Source organism: Bubalus kerabau, chromosome 1 (assembly GCF_029407905.1).
Source record: "Bubalus kerabau isolate K-KA32 ecotype Philippines breed swamp buffalo chromosome 1, PCC_UOA_SB_1v2, whole genome shotgun sequence".
Lineage (NCBI taxonomy): Eukaryota > Metazoa > Chordata > Mammalia > Artiodactyla > Bovidae > Bubalus > Bubalus kerabau.
The window spans coordinates 188,568,296-188,588,195 of NC_073624.1; the positions used below are offsets into that span (position 1 = coordinate 188,568,296).

Genomic DNA, 19,900 nt, shown 5'->3' on the forward strand with positions numbered 1-19,900 from the left:
AGCCCAGCGGACCCGAGCCATCAGCCGAAAACCCGCCCCCGGGTCCCCTTCCGCAGCTGGGCAAACTGAGGCCCCCGGAGAGAGCGGGCGCCAGGCCCGCCGTCCCCACCCCTTCGCCCCCTACCCACCCCCAGCAGCCAGGGCAGGCGCGACCCACGCCCGCGTCGGTCCTCGCAGTGCGCACAGCCCTCCCCGCCCCCGCTGCCATCCTGCCACGCCCCAGGCGTCGGGGGCAAAGCCCGCGCCCCCCCGCACCCGCCTCCGCGCAGAGGCTGGGGGCCTGTTTATCTGGAGGCCCCCACCCCCCCTCCACCCCGGGGGGCCCGCTCCCCCCGCGCCCCGGGGAGCTCTGGGGCCAGATAAGCTGGCAGGCTGGCACGGCGCCGCGCAGCGGGGCGGAGAGGTCAGAGGAGGGGGGGGCGCGCCGGGGGCGGGCTGGACCCCCCCCCAACTTGACAAAACCTAATAACAGCCCGGTCTCCCCGGCGCAGCAGGCGAAGCCCCACGGGAGGGCAGAGACGTGGCAAGAGGGGACCTGCCGAGCCTGTTCTGGCCTCTGAGGCCGGGGTGGGGGGGGCGGGCTGGGCGTGGGGGGGGGCCGGCGGCTGCGGCACCTTTAAGACAAGGGAGGACCCCTCTTGCCCTCGGAGAAACCAGGAAGGGAGTCGCGAGCATCATACGGGGCTTTGGCTGTACTGTACAGTTACTGTAGGGGCAGTGACGCCGCCGCCGGAGCGAGGGAGCGACGAGGGGAGAGCCAGCGAGGGGAGAGCGAGACGCGGACCCCAGAGGCGAGCGGCCAAGGAACCTAGTCCCAACTCCGGGCCCCGGCCCCGCGCGCCCCGGCCCCGGCCCGGCCCCGGCCCGGCCCCGCGAGGTAAGTCAGCGCCCGACGCGGCCCCCAGCGCGGGGTGCAGGGCGGGGACGGGCCGGGGGCACTGCGCCCACCGCTGCCTTCTCGGGAAGGGGCGATCCCCGGAGCCGGGGACGTTCCGCAAGTTTCAGAGGAGGGGGTGGTTGGCAGCTGCCCGGAGGCGGGAGGCGCCCTGGATCCCGAGCTCGGGGAGGGGGCGCCGCCCGGGAGGGGGTTTTGGGGGCGAAGTGCACGGGTTTGTGCGGCAGCCCCCCCGCCTCTGTGCATGATTTTTGGGGGCTCCCAGGCGCGCGGGGAGAGGGGGAGGGGAAGCGGGGCTGCATTGAGGGTGGGGGGAGCCGGCGTGGGGAGATAGGGGGCGCGTCGCGTGCTAAGTTTGCAGCTGGGTACTGGGGGCGCTCTTGCCCCCCGGGGGCCTATTCGGTGTTGCGTGCATACGTTGGAGTTGGCCAGGATTGAGATCCATGGGGGATGGGGGGGAGGGGGCTGAAAAAACAGGGAGGGGGGCTTTGCAAAGGGGGGGAAGGGGTGGGGTGTCCGGGTGGGCGGGCGCGGCCGCTGGGGCCTCTGGGCTTCGTAGTTCCCCCGCGCTTGTGGCTGGCAGGTGGCAGGCGGCTACGACTACTAGTTCCAGGGTGCCCTGCGCCGGCAGCCCGCCGCGGTCCGCGGGTAGGGGCGGTGCGGAGGAGGGGCGGTGAGCGGCGGGCTGGCGAGCCAATGATCGCGGGCCGATAGCGCGGCGCGGCTCGAGGGCGGGCCCTGTCGGTCCAGGGGCGGGGCCTGCAGCCGGGCTCCCCTTGCCTGGGGCCGGTGGCGGTCCCCGGCTTCCGGCTGCGCGGCCCGCGGGCCGGCCCCCTCCCCGCCCCGGGGCCCCTCCCCGCCTGGTTGTGTAACCGTCCCCAGCCCCCCTCCCCTCAGCCCCCCGCCCCCGGGGGGGAGGGGGTCACCCACCCGGCGCTCCCCGGGGAGGGCGGCGGCCCGGGCGGCCGCGAGGCGCAGGCGAGCCCGGGGATGCGCGGCCTAGTGCAGGCTGGGCCCGGGCGTGGGGGAGGCGGGCGGGCGGACCCAGATCCGGGGTAATTTGCATCGCCCTCCCCCCAGCCCGGGTGGGGATTGGCCGCCGGCGGCGGGGGGTGGCGCGGGGCCAGGCTCACTGCCGCCTCCCGGCCCCTCGGAGGGAGCCAGCCCAGCCGCAGCCGCCGCCACCGCCGCCGCCGGGGCCGGGCCCCCTCGCCGCTGCCCCGGGAAGGAGGTAGGAGCACCCCGCGCTGGCGGCGCGGTGGGGGCCCGCGAGCCGGGGCGGGGGCTGCGCGCTGCGGCCGGGGCGGGGGAGGGGGCCGCTTCCTGCCCCCGCCCGGGCCTGACTCAGCCTTGGGCGGGGGGACCGGCCTGGCCCCTTGCCCTGCCCGCGCGGCCGTCCGGCCCTGGCCCCGGGTGAGGGGACAGAGAGCACCCCTCTCCCCCGCCCGCGCCCCCAAAGCGCGTGACCCCGTCTCCTCTGGCCCGGACACCCCTCCTTCCCCTTGACGCCACCACCACGTGCGAACCCTGAGCTCGAGCAGAGGAGGGGGTAAGCTGGTGGGATCCGGCCCCCTTCCTCGCCCTCCCTACCTCCCTCCGTGGCCTAGGAATTGGCCCCCTCCCCCAGCCCCGTGCCTGGGAATCAGGCAGGGGCCAGAGCTGAGCGCTGGGGCTGGTGCACCCCCCTGGGCCCAGGCCTTTGCGGGTCCTGGGAGGCACTGTCCGCGCCGGCTGGCCGGTGGTGGGGGAGTCCAGTGGTCCGCAGCAAGATACTGCTGTCCAACCGGGCCTGGGCACCCAGTGGGCGCCTGCTGAATGTTTGGGGAAGGTAGCCAGCACTTGGCGGGGTGGCAAGGGGAGGCAGGCAACTCCTCTCTTCCCCTAGCCAGGCGGCGGAAGTGAGAGAGGTGTTGGTGCCCCTCCACCGGGTGTGCCCACCTGGCTCACCCATGGGTGGCGGGCTTGGTTTGCACCCCACCCCCCCACTGCCTCCCAGAGCAGGGCTGGAGCAGGCCCGGCCGGAGAGGGCGTCCAGGATTCCGTGTCAGCGCCCCCCCCCCACCTCCCAACAGGGCCAGGGCGTAACCCCGAGTGCGCCGCTCCCACACTGGGGGGGCCCTCCCCAGGGTCAGTGGATCATTTCCTACTGGGGAGTCCAGGCTGGGCTCTGCTGCTGCCCAGAACCCCAAGGCTCCAGGCTGGGGGCATTCTCCCCCGTGGGCCACCCGCAGTGGGGCCCTTAGATCACCCGGGCCTGGCACTTATCGGCTGGGCTCGGGGCTCTGTTTACCGCCAGCCATCGCTGTGGAGACGGGAGCCTGGGGGAGAAGGGGGGGGTGGGAGCTGGTGGCTGGAAGAGCGAAGCCCTGGGATCCGCATGCCTAATGAAGGAAAGAGGAGCCATCGGGGACACTGAAATTTTAATTCGTGGGTCACTTTGGGGGGGTATTTATTATTCAGTCCTGATTGGCTGCGTTGTGGCCAGTCAGCACCCTGGCCCCGGGCGGGGAGCCACACAACCCTTAGCACAGGCCCTCAGCAACGGGTGAGCAGCTGCAGGGAGCCCCTGCACCCTTTTCTTTGTGTGGCAGACTGAGGCCTCGCCGCGCTCAAGCCCCATCCACTGGGGAGAGTTCTCCAGGCAAGAGCTAGTCCTTCTGTGGGCTTTTTTCCTTCCTTCCTTTTCCCTGGACCCTTGTGATTGACCCAGAGTCGGTTGGTCTGGAGGTGGTCCCTGATGCCATGTGAGAGAAACTGAGGCCAGGAAGGAAGGCACAATACAAGTGTGGGGCCACAGGGGCTTAGACAAGCCTCAGAATGGTGCCGAATGGGGCAGGAGTGACTGAGGCCCGGGGGAAGCAGAGAGCAGGCCAAGGTCACCCAACCAGGGCTGGGTCTCACTCTTGTGGTCCTGCCTCCCAGCTCAGGTGGTGTCTAGAGTTTTTTGCATGTCACAGCCAAGGGGCACCTGCTCACCTGTTTTACAGAGGGCCTGGAGGTTGACTTTAGGCACCTGTCAGCCAAATGGAGCCTCTGCCCCAAGAGGACAGTGAGGCTCAGAGAGGGGAGGCAAGGTGTCCAAGGTCACACAGCAGGAGCCTCAGTGTCCCAGCGTCCCAGGACCTTCCCACCCTGTCTGAGCTGCAGCCCCACCCCTTGGCACCTTCGTCCCTGGAGACTGTGCGTGTTTTACAACCCATTATTCCTGAGGAGACCCAGGTTGCCTCACAGAGCCAAGACTTGGGGCCAGGCCCTCTGAAGCAGAGCTAGCCCGAGAAGGGGGTCCACTGGGGTTTCAGATTCCAGCCCACTTGCTTTGTGACCTTGGACAGGTCCCATGGTCTTTCGGAGCCTGAGCATCCTTCTCTGTGAAATGAGGTTACTGTGAATTCCCCCACTTACTGCCTGCAGGCCCACCTGTGTTCGCTTTCCTTCCCTCCCTCGTGGAGGATGCACCTGGGTCAGCTTGGGGTACAGCAGAGATCCTGTTGGGGGGTATGTGTGACTATGACACCCCCCCACCTGTCACCTTGTGCTCCAGGCACCTGATAGACCATAAACTGAGCTGCCCCAGCCCTGGGCAGTGGAGACCAGAGGAACAGCCTCAGGTGGGGGCCAGTGTGGTCCAGTCTCAGCCCGGCCCTCCCTTACCTCCATCTGAGGTCCACTTAGGAAGGTTGCCTCCCCTCTGCCAGCCTCAGTGTGGCCATCACTACAATGGGGAGATTACCTTTAGCCCCAAAGCATTGTCCTGAGGATGTACTCCGTGATTCTCCAGGGATGTTTGTCTAGTGACTGCTGGGTGGTGGCAGGGCCCAGGAGAGCCCCTCCTGCGTCTCTGTTCTGAAGCTCCCCCCCCCCGCCCCCCCCACCCCCGATTTCACAGGTGTCAGCTGGACTCCAGCCCGGCCCCAGGCTCCCTGAGTGACCTTAGGCAGACCTCTCCTTTTTTTCCCTGGGCTGTCATAAGGCAATTCTGAGGGGGTGTGAGAATAAGCTATCCTCAGCCCCCAAGGCCCCCAGGGTGGGGGGATTTAGTCCCCTGCTGGCACCTGGGGCAGTGTGTGTGGGGGCAGGTGGGTGGAGCCCTGGAAGGACTAGTTCGGCGAGATGTAGCCAGACAGACGACCTGTGTTCGAATCCTGCTCTGCCGTGCGACCTGGGCAGGTTGCCTCAGTGACCTGGCCCATGAAGTGGGGTGGTGATCACAGGTGCCACTTCCCAGAGCTGTGAGGGTCGATGCTGAGGTGACTGAGACCTGTTGGGGGAACAGCCCCGGCCCTGGGGGGCCTGAGGCCCAAGTTTCTGAAGCAACAGAGTGCGGAAGGCGCCCTCTGGAGAATCTGGCCAGAGAAGCAGGCCCTCCATCTGTCCCCCAGCAGGCCGGGAACGGCCATGGGGTGGAAGCGTCCCCACCCACGCCTTTCTGGTTCGACTGGAAAACAGGGCCCTGTCCCTCCTCCTGTCAGGATGTGTTTGGTAGCCGGGAAGGGCTGGATCTGTAAGCACAGGAGCCTGGGGCCCGCATGGGCCATGTGCCCCTCTGTGCGTTTCCAGGCTGAGCCCTCCACCTGCTCAGGCTGCAGGTGGGGGCGGGGTGGTGCCTCCAGGTGACAAGTTGGCCTCTGGGGAGGGCATGAGGGAGCGATCTGGATGAAGAGAGGGGCAAGGCTCCTAGAAGTCACCCAGGCCTTTCCTGGGCATCTTGGATAAGCACGTGCAACCTGAGCTAAGGGCAGGGTAGACACTGGTGGGCTTCCATGAAGCCCAGCTTTGGTTACCCCCAGTGACAGGAAGCTTACTCCTTCCACCTCCACTGAGAACAGATCTGTCTTCTCAGGGCTTCCTCTTGAAACCTGGGCTTGGTGTCAGGGCTGCACTTCCTGGCCCACTACGGCGCTCAGAGCGTGGGAACAGGGTGGGCCTTGGCCCCACCCATGAGCTGGGGGTCAGATAGGAGCCCCATGACCTCCTAATCCCCACCCCCTCCGGTCTACACACACACACTTCCCAGTGGGCCCACAGCCTTCCTGCCTCTGGCCCTTTAAGGCCCGGGCAGGAAGCCCCTCCCCATTTAGGGCAATAAATGGACACATAAAATGGCCGAGGGCCTGTTTGCTGGTGTCTGGCCCAGAGGGAGGCCTGCGAGGACAGGCGGGCAGGGGGCCGGCCGACAGCTGGCAGCCACAGTCACCCTGAGCCGTTGGTGCCCCCCACCCCCAGACCAGGACGCTGCATTCCTGTCCCATTAAACCCCAGGCCGGGGACCGGGCCAGGCAGGGATTGGCACCAGGTCAGGGCGGGGTAACCCGTCAGGACCAACCTTGCAACACAGGCTGCCAGGCTGGGAGGGGGTGGGGGCGGCCAGGCGCTGGCCTGGCAGCCGCACCTGGGTGCCTGACTTGCTGTGTGACCTTGGGCCAGCTGCCTACCCTCTCTGGGCCCGTGTTTTTCCCTCTAGATGATGGCTCAGCTTCCTCCTGGGGCCTACCTGGCACTTCCTCGGCACATAGGAGATGGAGAGTGAGACGGATTCCCTCTGGTATAATGTTCAGGAGTGAAGTTGAAAGCCCCACCCCCATCCACAAGAGAGGGGGCAAACCACCTCATCAGGCCTTTGGGGACTGTCACTGGCACACAGTAGGTCCTAGGCCTAGGCTTGCTGAGTGGACTAGAGTGGAACCCTTTGCTACCGTCACAACTCCCAAGGAAACCGAGGTGCTTTTCTTGGTCCAAGGTCACCCAGCTTGGAGGTGGACAGACCAGGATGTGCTCCCGGGCTGCCGTGGCACATAGTAGGTGTCAGAGGTCCCTGAAGGAGTTTTCTTTTGTTCTCTCCCTGGGTGGGTGTGGGAGCCTGTAAACCCCATTAAGCTGCCCCCCTCCCTGACTCTCCTCCAGAAAGGCATCAGCTGACGGTTAACTACCTACCTGCTGCTGGCCACCCCCTTCCTGGGGGGTGTGGGTAGGAGGGGGAGGCCCGGCCCCAGTCCTCACCTTGCAACTGACCTTGGGGACTCCTCGGCCTCCTCCCCCTGACCCTGTCCTGGGGCGCTACCCTGGGCTTTGCCCCCTGCTGTTCTGGGGACCAGGTTTGGATGCTCCCAGCCTCACTGTGCATCCCCAGTGGATGAGTGCTGGCAGCTCAGGTCAGAGCATCTGAGTCCCAGCCTGGCCACTGCTCTTCTGTGTGACCTTGCCCTGGGTTTAGCACCTCTCTGAGCTCCTCATCTCTACAGCCTAGGCTCCAGTTAGGTCTTGAAAGTTAGGGCACCGAGGAGGGCCCAAAGCTGGCCCAGGTCCTAGCTTCCTGCTGCAGCAAGTGACCCTAGGTTGGATTGGAGGTGGGACTGGCACCGGCCCCTGGTACTGGGTGTGCCTGCCAGCCAGGTGGGCAGGGCTGGGCGTAGGCTCACTCCAGTGCATAGCTCTTTGGTCTTTGGTTCCTCCTGCTGTTTGCTGCACCCCTACTGTGTGCTGCCCAGGGGAGGGCTGGGTGTAGGGGCCTGGGAGCAGCCCAAGAGGGAGGAGGGCGCCCCACCTCCAGCCCAGGAGGAGCCTGCCGAGGCCTGCCCCTCGGCCGGCCGCCGAGTCAGCACCAAACGGCCCCGGAAATCCCATGGAGGCAAGTGTGGGGGTGGAGCTGTGATGAAAGACCGTGCCTTGGGTGGGTGTGGGCCTGAGCTCAGGGACCCTGGCCGTTGAGGGTGTGGACACGGCCAGCGTGGGGGGGTGGGGCTTCCTGGAGGAGAGCGGTTTCGTTGGCTCATCATTACCGAGGAAACTGCCAGTGCGGGAGCACCTACTAAGTGTCAGGTGCCGCCAGTAGGGCCTCTTAGAGCAAGGAAGGGCTCTCCCAGTGAGACCCTGCCATGGTGCACAGTGGGTGCTTAGTCATCAGTGCTTTCTGCCACCAGGACCCCACCTGACCTCCCTCTGCCATCTCACAGGGACTTCCTCCCCTTTCTTAGAGGGAGGGCCCCGAGAGGCCCCGTGGGGACAGTGGCCTGGGGCGTGGCAGGCAGGTGGCATGAGTTCTTGGAGAGAGGGTTAAGCCAGGTGGCCAGTTTAGTTTCCAGGCCGAGAAAAGAGGCTGCGGCTTGCTGGGAAGTGTGTAGGGGAGGGTTGGGGGACCACCAGCCTCTCGCCCCTGTGGGTTCCTGGGTCAGCCTCGCTGGGTGCTCTCGGCCTGGCTTCTTTCTAGCTGTCTCTGGGCCTCAGTGTTCTCATCTGTGAATAGGGCTCATGCTGCTTTCTTGGGGGCTTCCCTTGGCCTGCATCACCCCAGGCCTTGCCCTTGGGAGGAAAGTCTCACGTGATTTGTTGTTGTTCAGTTGCCAAGTTGTGTCTGACTCTTTGCGACCCCAGAGACTGCAGCACACCAGGCTCCTCTGTCCTCCACTATTTCCCAGAGTTTGCCCAAATTCATATCAGATGATTAGCTGGGGAAATAAGAGGCCCCAGCTGGGAAAGGGCAGGGACTCGGACCCCCAGACCCAACCCAGACCCAAGGACTGCCCCACACAGCAGGCTGTGTGCGTTTGGCCCGGGTCTTCCAGCTGGTGGAGACCCAGGCCCAGGGCTTGATCCATCGCCCGAGGATGGGTTCAAGGACGGAGCCTGCTCCTTTCCAACTGGGTGACTTTGCACTTGAAGTAGGTCTGCACCAGCGCCTGGCCTGGTGGGGAGGTGGGGGTGGAGTGGCCATGGCAGGGGTGAGTCACTTGGACCAATTCAGGTCCCGACCTAGAGGCCCCAGGAGGCACCTGAAGGGACACTGGCAGGCAGGGCAAGGGTGGCCATCTTGGCGTGTTGGTGGCCTGAATCAGAGGAGGGGCTGAGGCTGGTCTGATCCGGAGGCCCATCTGCCCACTTGCTCCCAGGGGCCCGGGGCCAGACGGCAGATGGTGGCAGGGGGTGGGAGCCGCCACAGGGGGCTCTGCTGAGGCCTCCTGTGGCCGAGCCTTGGATGGGGTCGCGCCCCCCCACCCCCCATCCTCCTGCTCCCAACAGCCACATCTGAGCCTCCCCCCGCACCCACCGCGGACTGGCGGAACAGAGGGGGGAGCTGAGCAGCTGGTGCGGTCGGCAGGAAAGAGGGCGGGCCGTGGAGAGAGGCGTCCCGGGAAGTGTACTGGCTGCCTGCGCGCCACACAAAGGCCTCTGTGTCGGCCTCAAGGCCCGGACCCTGCTCCCAGGCCGGCCCTGGGTCCTTGGGACTGGCTGGGCCAGCCGCCTGCATCCCGCAAGAGGCCTACCTAGCAGGAGGGATCGGGTTAGACCTGAGCTGGGTCACTCAGCTGGGGGTCCCGGGGAGGCTGAGGACGGCTGGATTCAGGCTCTCTCCTCAGGGACAAGCGGGGGCTCAGTCCTGAAAGCAGGCCAGCTGGGCCCAAGGAATGTGGGTTTTGTTGGGTGGCTCTGGGCAGCCAGGGGTTCCCCGGAGAGGGTGGAGGATGGGGACAGGAGCCAGGGGGTTGCACAAGCGCCCGAGTGGGTGGATGAGTCACAGCCCAGGGGAAGGCGGAAAAAAGGAGGGGGGGAGAGGGGCGAGACTGAGTCCCCCTCTGGCCGTGCTCTGCCAAAGGCTTCTGCCCATTTGACAGATGGGGAGACTGAGGCCTTAGAAGCGGCAGAGTCTTGTCCTAGGCTAACAGTACAGACAGGGTGGCCAAAAGGAGAGGAACTGGCTGGGCAGGAGGTGGGCAGGAGGCCCCTGGCCCCCCATTACTCCTTGACAGGGTCAGCTCAAAGTAGGCAGGGAGGAGCATCTGACAGTGGCCTCGTTCCCCCCAGTTATTCACTGCAAGGGCTGAGCCATGTCCTGGGGGTCCACATGGCAGGAAGGGGTTCCTCCTGCAGAGTCATGGCCCTACCCCACCAGGGCACACCCATGGCCCCCATGGTTCTGGCCAGGTCCCCAGGTCTTGGCCTCACCCCTTCCTGCTGACTCAGAGCCCCCCAAGAGAACTGGGCCTGACCAAGCAGCAGGAGGGAAGGTTAGGGAGGCCAAGGGGTCGGGCAGGGTTGGACAGCCACACCGTTTGGGTAATGGCTCTTGGGTCAGGCACCCTGGGTTTGAATTGAGGATCAGCCACGGGGCCCTGGGACTCCCTGAGCCTCACTTTCTCACCTCTGCAGTAGAGACCACGCTGCCTATGGGACTGCTGGGTGCTCAGCCAGGACAGCACACAGTGGGTGCCTTATGTCACCACCCCCGCCTCCTAGAGAGCGGGTGGGCAGAAGCCTGTGCTCAGATTCACTAGGATGCAACTCATGCTGGGCATTTATTGAGCACCTTCTGTGTGCTCCCACACCACTTCAAACTGCCCCTCAGCTGGGCTCTCCCATCCATTAAAGAGGGGAGGGGCCTTGTGTTCATCTCTGAAGCACCCGGCTGGGTTTCGCCAGTGTCATCTCATAGTGATGACCACGGACCACAGACCATCCTAATGCAGAGCCAGGGAAACTGAGGCTGGGGTGGGGGGACTACTCTCCGAGGGTCCTGCTGCCTGGCCAGTTGGCCCCATCCGTACCTCCCCACTCTCCACCCCCGACCCTCATGACCGCTCCTTCCTGGTGCTGCAGGTCTCGGCGCGGAAGATGGCCGGCGGCGTGGACGGCCCCATTGGGATCCCGTTCCCCGACCACAGCAGTGAAATCCTGAGTGGACTCAACGAGCAGCGGACACAGGGCCTGCTGTGTGACGTGGTGATCCTGGTAGAGGGCCGCGAGTTCCCCACGCACCGCTCGGTGCTAGCCGCCTGCAGCCAGTACTTCAAGAAGTTGTTCACATCAGGCGCCGTGGTGGACCAGCAGAACGTGTACGAGATCGACTTCGTCAGCGCTGAGGCGCTCACGGCCCTCATGGACTTCGCCTACACGGCCACGCTCACTGTCAGCACGGCCAACGTGGGCGACATCCTCAGCGCTGCCCGCCTGCTTGAGATCCCCGCTGTGAGCCACGTGTGCGCTGACCTCCTCGACCGGCAGATCCTGGCAGCCGACGCAGGCGCCGATGCCGGGCAGCTGGACCTCGTAGATCAAATTGATCAGCGAAACCTCCTTCGCGCCAAGGAGTACCTTGAGTTCTTCCAGACCAATCCCATGAACAGCCTGCCCGCCACCGCGGCCGCCTCCTTCCCATGGTCTACCTTTGGCGCATCCGACGATGACCTGGATGCCACCAAGGAGGCCGTGGCTGCCGCCGTGGCCGCCGTGGCTGCTGGCGACTGCAATGGCTTGGATTTCTACGGGCCTGGCCCCCCGGCTGAGCGGCCCCCGGCCGGGGATGGGGATGAGGGCGACAGCAACCCAGGTCTGTGGCCAGAGCGGGATGAGGATGCCCCGGCAGGGGGCCTCTTCCCAACCCCCGTGGTCCCGCCATCCACCGCCACACAGAACGGCCACTACGGCCGGGGCGGGGAGGAGGAGGCGGCTTCACTGTCGGAGGCAGCCCCGGAGCCAGGCGACTCTCCAGGTTTCCTGTCAGGCGCAGCTGAGGGCGAGGACGCAGACGGGACTGATGCAGATGGGCTGGCGGCCAGCACACTGCTGCAGCAGATGATGTCGTCGGTGGGCCGGGCGGGGGCGACCACAGCGGGGGACAGCGATGAGGAGTCACGGGCGGACGACAAGGGCGTTGTGGACTACTATCTGAAGTACTTCAGCGGCGCCCACGACGGGGACGTCTACCCGGCCTGGTCACAGAAGGTGGAGAAGAAGATCCGGGCCAAGGCCTTCCAGAAGTGCCCCATCTGCGAGAAGGTCATCCAGGGTGCCGGCAAGCTGCCGCGCCACATCCGGACCCACACGGGCGAGAAGCCCTACGAGTGTAACATCTGCAAAGTCCGATTCACCAGGTGAGTTGGCGCCTCCGTGGTGGGGAGTTGGGGTGCTTCCCGGGGGCCCCTGGTCCAGTGGCCGCACACGGCCCCCACGCCATCATGTGTGCACACACACGTTCACATCCTGCCTCCATGTGCAAAAACACCCTACAAGGGTGCCTACTCCATTGGTGCACCCTCCACCCCCGTGTGCCTGTCAAAAGAGCCTATGACGGGAGTGGGCACACAGCGCCTAAACAGGCTGACCACTTAAACCTGAAGTGTGCCAGGTGGTGCCGAAATGTGTGAGGCTGGAAGGAAGAGCCCAAGCAGCAGCTCTTTTTCTTTTCTAAAATATTTTTATTTATTGCATCGGGTATTAATTGCATCGTTCAAATCTTTCTTTTTGGCGCACGGATTCTCTAGCTGTGGTGCTCATGGCCTCAGGAGCTCCGAGGCACGTGGGATCCTAGTTCCCCAACCAGGGACCAAACCCACGTCCCAGGCATTGCAAGGCAGATTCTCAACCACTGGAACACCAAGGACATCCCTGGCATAGCTCTTCTTCTTTTTCCCTGTGGTGGTTCTTCTCCAGACTGGAGAATCTGGGCCTTGGGAGAACACCACAGCCCCACTGGGAGCAGGGCACTCTGGTTGTTGTGTTTAACTTACAAGCCTTCCATGAGCCCAGGGAACCTGCTTCATTCAGCCAACATGTATGAGTGCCTGCTGGGTGCCAGGTCCTGTTCTCAAAGTAGAGACATACCAAAATCCCCATGGGGGCGATGGGCATATGCAAGATATGACCACAGAATTGATAACATGAGTTGGTGGAAAATGCTAGGGAGGAAAAGAGCAGAGAACCGGGCAAGAGGGCAGCTGTGGGTGCTGCCTACCACAGGGAGGCTTCCCCGAGGACTGAGACCTAAAGGAGGAAAGGGCAGGAGCCACAGGGAGAGGGGAAGGGAAAGGCAGAGAGGGAAGCGCCAGTGCAAAGGCCCTGAGGCTGGTTCAGCTTACAAAATGGGCTACAGCCAGTGGAGGAAGAAGGGCACAGGGGTCACTGGGCTTGGTCCCTGGAGAGGAGGTGTCTGAGGCCAGGTTTTAGGAGTCCAGAGGTGACAGGCTGGGCTTTGTGGGTCAGCCCAGTGGGGGCGGGGGGCTGGCTGGTGTGCAGGGGCCTTGCCAGGCTGGGTGACTCAGCATCACCCCCTACCCTCATCCACCCTGGGGTTCCCCCAGCCACGCCCACCCAGGCTGAAGAAAGAGGCTATTGTCCCAGCTTCCCAGCCCCACCCCATGGGGGTAGAATCTGGGGGCTGACCCCTGGCCCAGTACCCGGGCCCCCTCCCCAGCAGGCCAGGAGAGGAGGGTGTGGCTGGGACTCCAGGACCCAGGAGTGCCAGGCAGGGGCAAAGGGCACTGGCTGGGAGGCAAGCCACCTGGATGGTGGCTTGGCTTCCCCTTTTGGTGAGATTGGGGTGCTGGTGGTCTTGGGGTCCTTCCTCTCCCTCCAGACATGGGGAGGGTGGACTGGGATAGCTGGGGTCCTGCCCTCAGGATCTCTGAGCCTGGGAGGAACAGCTTGGAGGAGACCTAGCAAGCCTGAGTCTGGAGAGGCAATACCCCCACCCCACCACCCATCCCGCCAAGGCTCAGTTTCATCTAATCTGGAGTTCTCCGGGCCGCCCCACATTCAGCTTGGGGCTGATTCTGTTTACTGATTCCCTCAGTCAGGGAAACTGAGGCATGGAGCATCTTCCTCCCGTATGCCCACCTGGCTCCTCTCTGCCCACCCCCAGGGCCTCAGCTCCCACCCCTCCCTCCAGGCCGGGGAGCCTAGGGGCCCCTCTGAGTCACACTAGAGAGTTGAGTAAGCGGGGCCTGTGGCGGCCGGGGCTATAATTACCCGGGCCGGGGCTTGAAGTGATGAAACCCAGGCTGCCTCCACCGCCCACTGCACCTTGGCGCAGCCCCCAACCCTCTGTGCAACTCAGGGCAATTCACTTCCCCTCTCTGAGCTTCTAAGCCTCAGTTGGAGAAATCTCTGTGTGGTGCTAGAATAGTCTGAGTCCCTCCTGTTCCCTCCATGACGTGGCCCCAGGATGTGAGCAGGGCACCTGGGAGGCCATGTTAGTGGGCTCTGAGCAGGCAGAATGGGGAGCGCCTGGCAATTGCCATCGTCTTCCTGGTGACAGCCTCAGTTAATCTAGGGAGCACTGAGTTCATTATGGCCCAAATTCTGTTGGCTCATGTGAGGGTAACAGGCCAGAGAGTAGTCAAGTGTCTGGTTGCATAGGGCCAGGATTTGATCCTCAGGACAGCAAGGAGCCTAGAAGAGTTAGAACAAGCAGGGACATCAGCTCTCTGAGTGATGCCAGAGGAAGAGACTTGGGACTGAAAGAGGCCAGGTGGCAGCAGGGGATGGGTGCAGGCCTTTGTCTTGGTGTTGGGAAAGACTTCCTGGAGGCAAAGGAGCATTTCATGTGGGGTTTTGAAGGATGAGTAGGAGTCTCTTAGTCCTGGCACTAAAGAAGTTCTCAGTCTGGTAGACATCAGAAGGGAGAGACCCAGAGGGACTCCATAGAGTGCAAGAGTCTGCAGCAAGGAGCAGGTCAGATGCTTGCCGGAGCTCTGGAGATCCAGGTCCCTGCCCCTGCCTTGTGGATTCCTGCCTGGAATCCACCCCCATCAGTATGAACCAGCATAGTGCAATAGAAATACCATGTGAGCCACCTCTGTGACTTTGCATTCTCTGGCAGCCACATTTTCAAAGAGTAAAAGGAATAGGTGAAAGTAATCTTAATCATATTTTGCATAGTCTGTTAGTTCCATTTCAACATATGATTAATAAGCAAAATTGTAAATGAGATATTTCACATCACTTTGAGTAAAGGAAGTCTTCAGAATCTGGGGTGCCTTTTGCACTTCTTGCACACCTTACTTTGGACCAGTCACATTTCAAGAGCTCAGCAGGACAGAGCAACACTTGCACCATGGTAACCCCAGAACTGATGAGATGATCAGTTTTGTAGGCCAGAGGTCCCAGGCTGAGCCTGGTCCACACTGCTGTTTGTGGGGTGAGAGGGGCAGGGAGGGACCCTGGAATCATACCCTGCTCTCATGGCTCACAGTTCAGACAGGGAGACAGACGAGAAACAAGATGGTAGCGCGAGAGAGCAAGAGTGAAGGAGTCTGGTTGGGCCTCTCTGAGAAGGTCACATTTGGCCAAAATTCAGTTGTGAAGATCTGAGAGGAAAAACAGTGCTCTGGTCGTGAGAGCAGCATGTGTGAGGGCCCTGATGTAGGCTCGTGGTTCTTGGTGTGCTGGAGTCATAGCCAGGAAGCCAGCATGGCCAGAGTGGAATGAGGCAGGGGACGGGGGACTTGGTTACTGCTATGACCAACTGCCCTGGATTTCCAGTGACCCAGGGGTTTCCCAGGACAGAGATCTTTCAGAGCTAAAACCAGGACTATTTAGCCCTCTCAATCACCAATCCCTCCAGCACCCACGGCATTCTGTCTTGTTCTCTGGAGCATTTTCAGCACCTGGAACAGGGCTTCCCTGGTGGCTCAGATGGTAAAGAATCCACCTGCAATGCAGGAGACTCTGGTTTAATCCCTGGGTGGGGAAGATCCCCTGGAGGAGGGCATGGCAACCCACCCCAGTATTCATGCCTGGAGAGTCCCATGGACACAGGAGCCTGGCGGGCTACAGTCTATAGGATCACAAAGAGTCAGACACGACTGAGCGATTAAGCATGCACACACTCAGCAGGCTTAAATACCTGTAGTGTGAAGCTATGCGTCTGCCACTGGGCAGAACCCTAGGCAGGAGAGAGGCGTCTTCCCTTCCTTCTTCTATGGATAAGAAAGGGGTTTCAGTGGGACTTTCCTGATGGTCCAGTGGTTAAGAATGCGCTTGCCATCTTGCCATCTCTGGTGAGTGAGCTGATCCAGCAGTGTTGACAAAAAAAGAAAAAGGGTTTTAGAGGTTCGGCTGTTGTCCCGAGGCCACACAGCCAGCAGGGTCTGAGGCCCTTTTTACACCTTCGTGGGTTCCTCAGTGCTGTTCTCAGAATGAGGACCTAAACCTGCTCACCGTGTTCTGCTGGGGTGCCCTCCCCGCCCCCCCAACCCAGGGTGCAGCCCCTCTTTTCATGAAGGTCCCAGTTTCCCGCTCCAAGGCCAGAGGGGCGGGCTGGGCAGGGCTGCCATCCCGGGAGGGGGGCTGCCCTCCGGCGCCTCCGCTGACCCTCGGCCCGTCCACAGGCAGGACAAGCTCAAGGTGCACATGAGGAAGCACACGGGCGAGAAGCCGTACCTGTGCCAGCAGTGCGGGGCGGCCTTCGCGCACAACTACGACCTGAAGAACCACATGCGTGTGCACACCGGCCTGCGGCCTTACCAGTGCGACAGCTGCTGCAAGACGTTCGTGCGCTCCGACCACCTGCACAGACACCTCAAGAAGGACGGCTGCAACGGCGTGCCCTCGCGCCGCGGCCGCAAGCCCCGCGTGCGGGGCGGGGCGCTCGGGGGGCCCGACCCCGCTCCAGCCGCGGGGGCCCCCGCGCCCCCACCACCTGGCGCCCCCGCCCCGCCTGGCTCGCCCGAAGATGACACCGCCACCGCCGCGCGGCGCAATGGCCAGGAGAAGCACTTTAAGGACGAGGACGAGGAGGAGGATGAGGCCAGCCCCGATGGCCTGGGCAGGTTGAATGTAGCGAGCGCCGCAGGGGGAGGCGACGGGGGCTCCAGGGCCACCACCGCCGACGGCAGCTTCGCGGCTGGACTCGCTTGAAAAACCAAAAAAAAAAGCAAAACAGAAACCCGAGAAAGAGAGAGAGAGCAAATCACCCACCACCCCCCAAAAACACAAAAAAAGAAAATCTATCTATATACAGATATCTATATCTATATATATATATATATATATACAGATATATATATATGAAGCGTCACAGAATCTAGGGTAGTGCTTTTCTCCGATTTTCTTCTTCATGACCGTTCTCCCCCTCCATGGGGACCCTTGCCCCACCCGCACCCCACCCCCAGCCCCCAGCCCCGCTTCTCCCCCACCCCATCGATGGCTTTTGGGGCTTGGTTTGGGGTTTTTGTGGGACACAAGGATTCTGAACTCCCTGGGTGACCCCCCCACCACCACCACTGCCACCGGGTTTGGGGTCTGGGGTCCCATCTGAGGCCTGATCAGGATCCCAGGTCCCGGCAGGGGTGAGGGTGGTCTCGGGGGAAGCCGGGGACCCAGGTGGTCTTTTCTTTTCCTTCCCTCACTGGTTTCTAGAGTCTTTGAGACAAGACCTTAAAAAATGATTTCTGTCCGCTGTGAGCGGACGTTAAAATGGCCCCATCCCCACCCCCACCCTCCTTCCTCAGGGCACTTCCTAAGTGGGGGTCTCCCCCTCCATCTCTCCGACTGCCTCCTTGCCTCCCATTCCTGCCTGTGGGCCCCCATTATGTCCTGGCCACTGCAACACAAATCTATTTCCAGGCGTGGAGAAAGGGAAGAAGATGGGGAATGGGGGGATGCCAGGGTGACTCCCCAAGGGCCCCCGCCGCCTTCCTTCACGGCACTTACAACCTGGCGGGACCCAATGGGCCACCACTCAGGGCGTCCCTGCCACCCCCTGTCTTCATCCCCCTGACCCCATGAGATGCTTGGAGATTGGAAACTATTTGTCTTCACCCACTCCCCTCCCTAGCCCTCTCCCAGTTTTTAAAAGCACTTTTTATTAGATTTTTTTTCCCTCTTTTCCTCCTTAAAGACAAAATTTATATATAGATATATATATATATAAAAAATATACTTTTCCTCAGAGGAGTGGACGATAGCAAGGGGGTGAAGGAGCCAAGAGCAGGAACCCAGGGTCTCACAGTGTCAGGGATGGGGGAGCTAGAGTGTCCAGAAGTTCCAGTGTCACAAAAAGCAATAAAAACAAGATTTTACAAAAACGAAAGAAAAAAAAAAACAACAAGACAACCAACCACAAATAGGAGTCTTGGCACTTTGTAACAGAACGGGTACTACACTTTATCTTAATTTAAAAAAAAATGTTTACAAGTTGCAACCAACTTCTATGAAAAGTCAAAAAGACAAAAAAAAAAAAAAAAAAACCGAGCGAGAGAGAGAGAGAGAGCGAGCGAGCGAGAGAGAGAGCAAACAAATTCCTAAAAGTCGATTTATTTTTGTACAAAATAATAAAAAGACAAACCCACCACAGACGTAGAATCCACTTCTGTTCCCCGAGTTGAGCAAAGGGGGTCAGGAAGTCACGGGCGAGCGAGGGCAAAGCCTTCTAAGGCATTTGTGCTTTACCACAGGGGCTTGCCTTCAGGCAGGACTGTGGGGTTTTTGTGTTTCTGCCGTGTCCCCCCCACCCCCACCCCACCAAACCCGCCCCCTCCCCCTTCTGTCCCTTTTTTGGGTTCTGATTTTGAGATGTCTCATCAACTGCTAGCCATACAGTGGCCACCATTGTCCGCGGGGACCCTCCTTACCGACTCCCCAGCTCAGGGATGGGCCCGAGAGAGGGCTGGCCTTCCAACCAGCCAGAGCATTCCTGTCTCCCTGCCCTTGTCCCCCACGCACATACACACCCCCGCCCTTGCTGTCCCCCAACCTCCAACATGGCCGCCCTTCCTGTGGCCACCGGGGAGCTGCCATCTTGGATCCACAATCCCCGTCGAGGTGGGCAGCAGGGGGCCCCACCTCCAGGGCCTTAGATTCCCCCTGCACCCCTCTTTTTACTCAAAGGCACTGACTGTAATTGGGGGCTGGCACCTGCCTCCCCCCAGCCTCTGGCCCCCACCCTCCCAAAGGCCCGGTGTTGACCGAGCCACAGGCCACGGACTGGGGCCAGGGCTGGGGAGACCATGTTGCCAGAGGCCAGGGCACCCTTCCCCCAAACCCCTAACCCCCTGTCGCATATGCAACCCTAGCGTGGGACCCTGTAAATAGACACTGCTGAGCTGAGACCCTTCCTAGTCAAAGCCCGAGGTGCAGGGGCATCCCTGCCCCCCCACCACTTCCAGCCACTGGCCCGTCACCCCTCACCCCTCTGTTCTGTGACAAACCCCATCTTGTTCTTATTTTTAAAGGGAAGCTTTTAAAGAAGGCAACTTTCATCATTGTTTCTACAGGATAGTTTTTGTTTCCTCCTGCTCCCCCTAACCCCCGAGCCCATCAGCCCCCCAAATGTCTCAGGACACCCCCTCCTGAGGGGGGTGGCAGGGGAGCCCAGGGCCGGGTGGCCCCGTCCACACCCCAGTGTCCTGAGGCGAGCTCGACTGCCCAGGCCAGGGACCCCCACCCCACCCCACCCCAGCTCCCAGAGAGGTTCCCTGAGGGGCTCAGCCCTCTCCACACCCCCTCGCAATAGAACCAACTGAAACATCATAGCTGTCATCCTGGCCAGGGGTGACCTGACTTAGGGGAATCCAGGCCTCCAGGACTACGGGGTGGGGAGGGGGGCCAAGGGCTGAACCCCCTGCCGAGCACACTTTAACACAAACCTCCTCGGGAATTGCACTAAATCCTTGCCCCTAGCTCTGCGCTCAGCTTCCGCCAGCCCTGCCCACCCACTCCGCCTTAACCCCCCCTCTTGCCGCCCGCCCGCTAGCCTGTCTCGGGGGGCCACAGCATCTGCATGGGCCCAAAGCCGGGACCCCACCCCCACCCCCCCAGCTCAGCCCCCCACCCCCAACTCCGCGCAATCACATACTGTATATAGACGTGGATCAATTTTATTTTTATTCTTTAAATTAAGGTCGTGATAAAGTGTTGCCAAAGATAACTGCTGAATTCTCGCGTTTCAGGAAACAAACAAACAAAAAACTATTTGAGGGGGAACGTGCTGACTGTTCAGAAAGGACACAGCAAAAAGTTTTTTTGTTTGGTTGTTTTTTTTTTTTTTTGTGGTTTCTTTTTTTGGGGTGTTTTTTTTTTTTTAAACTGCCTGGTACAAAAAAAAAAAAAAAGAAAAAAAGAAAAACAGCGAAATTGTTATTTCCATCATCTTGGTGAAGCTGAGTGGATGTGTGTGTGTGCGTGTGTGTGTGAGAGTGAGGTCCGGGCACAGGGGGAGCTCCAGGCGGGGGCTCTGGGGGCACCCCAGGGTTGGGGGCAGCGGTGGGCCTGGCAGGATGGTGGGGGCCAGAACCC

General features: G+C 61.8%; 1 protein-coding gene across 3 annotated transcripts; it reads left to right on the forward strand.

The window, feature by feature from the left end:
* The first annotated feature begins 685 nt into the window (after nt 1-685).
* ZBTB7A (zinc finger and BTB domain containing 7A) lies at nt 686-17,954 on the forward strand. 3 transcript variants are annotated; one of them, XM_055546989.1, is made up of 3 exons: nt 686-877; nt 10,484-11,757; nt 15,994-17,954. In XM_055546989.1, the coding sequence occupies exons 2-3, from the start codon at nt 10,499-10,501 to the stop codon at nt 16,520-16,522; spliced, it is 1,788 nt and encodes a 595-aa protein (XP_055402964.1). In that variant the 5' UTR covers nt 686-877; nt 10,484-10,498; the 3' UTR covers nt 16,523-17,954. The 3 variants fall into 3 exon arrangements, with proteins under 3 accessions (XP_055402964.1, XP_055402975.1, XP_055402952.1); XM_055547000.1 differs by lacking the exon at nt 686-877 and adding an exon at nt 1,476-2,444; XM_055546977.1 differs by lacking the exon at nt 686-877 and adding an exon at nt 1,477-2,126.
* Nucleotides 17,955-19,900: the final 1,946 nt, after the last annotated feature.

Bases quoted from the DNA above. Each gene is read 5' to 3' on its own strand.
- ZBTB7A (XM_055546989.1), top strand. From the start codon at position 10,499: ATGGCCGGCGGCGTGGACGGCCCCATTGGGATCCCGTTCCCCGACCAC. The intron at 11,758-15,993 runs GTGAGTTGGCGC...GCCCGTCCACAG, and splicing joins TGCAAAGTCCGATTCACCAG to GCAGGACAAGCTCAAGGTGC.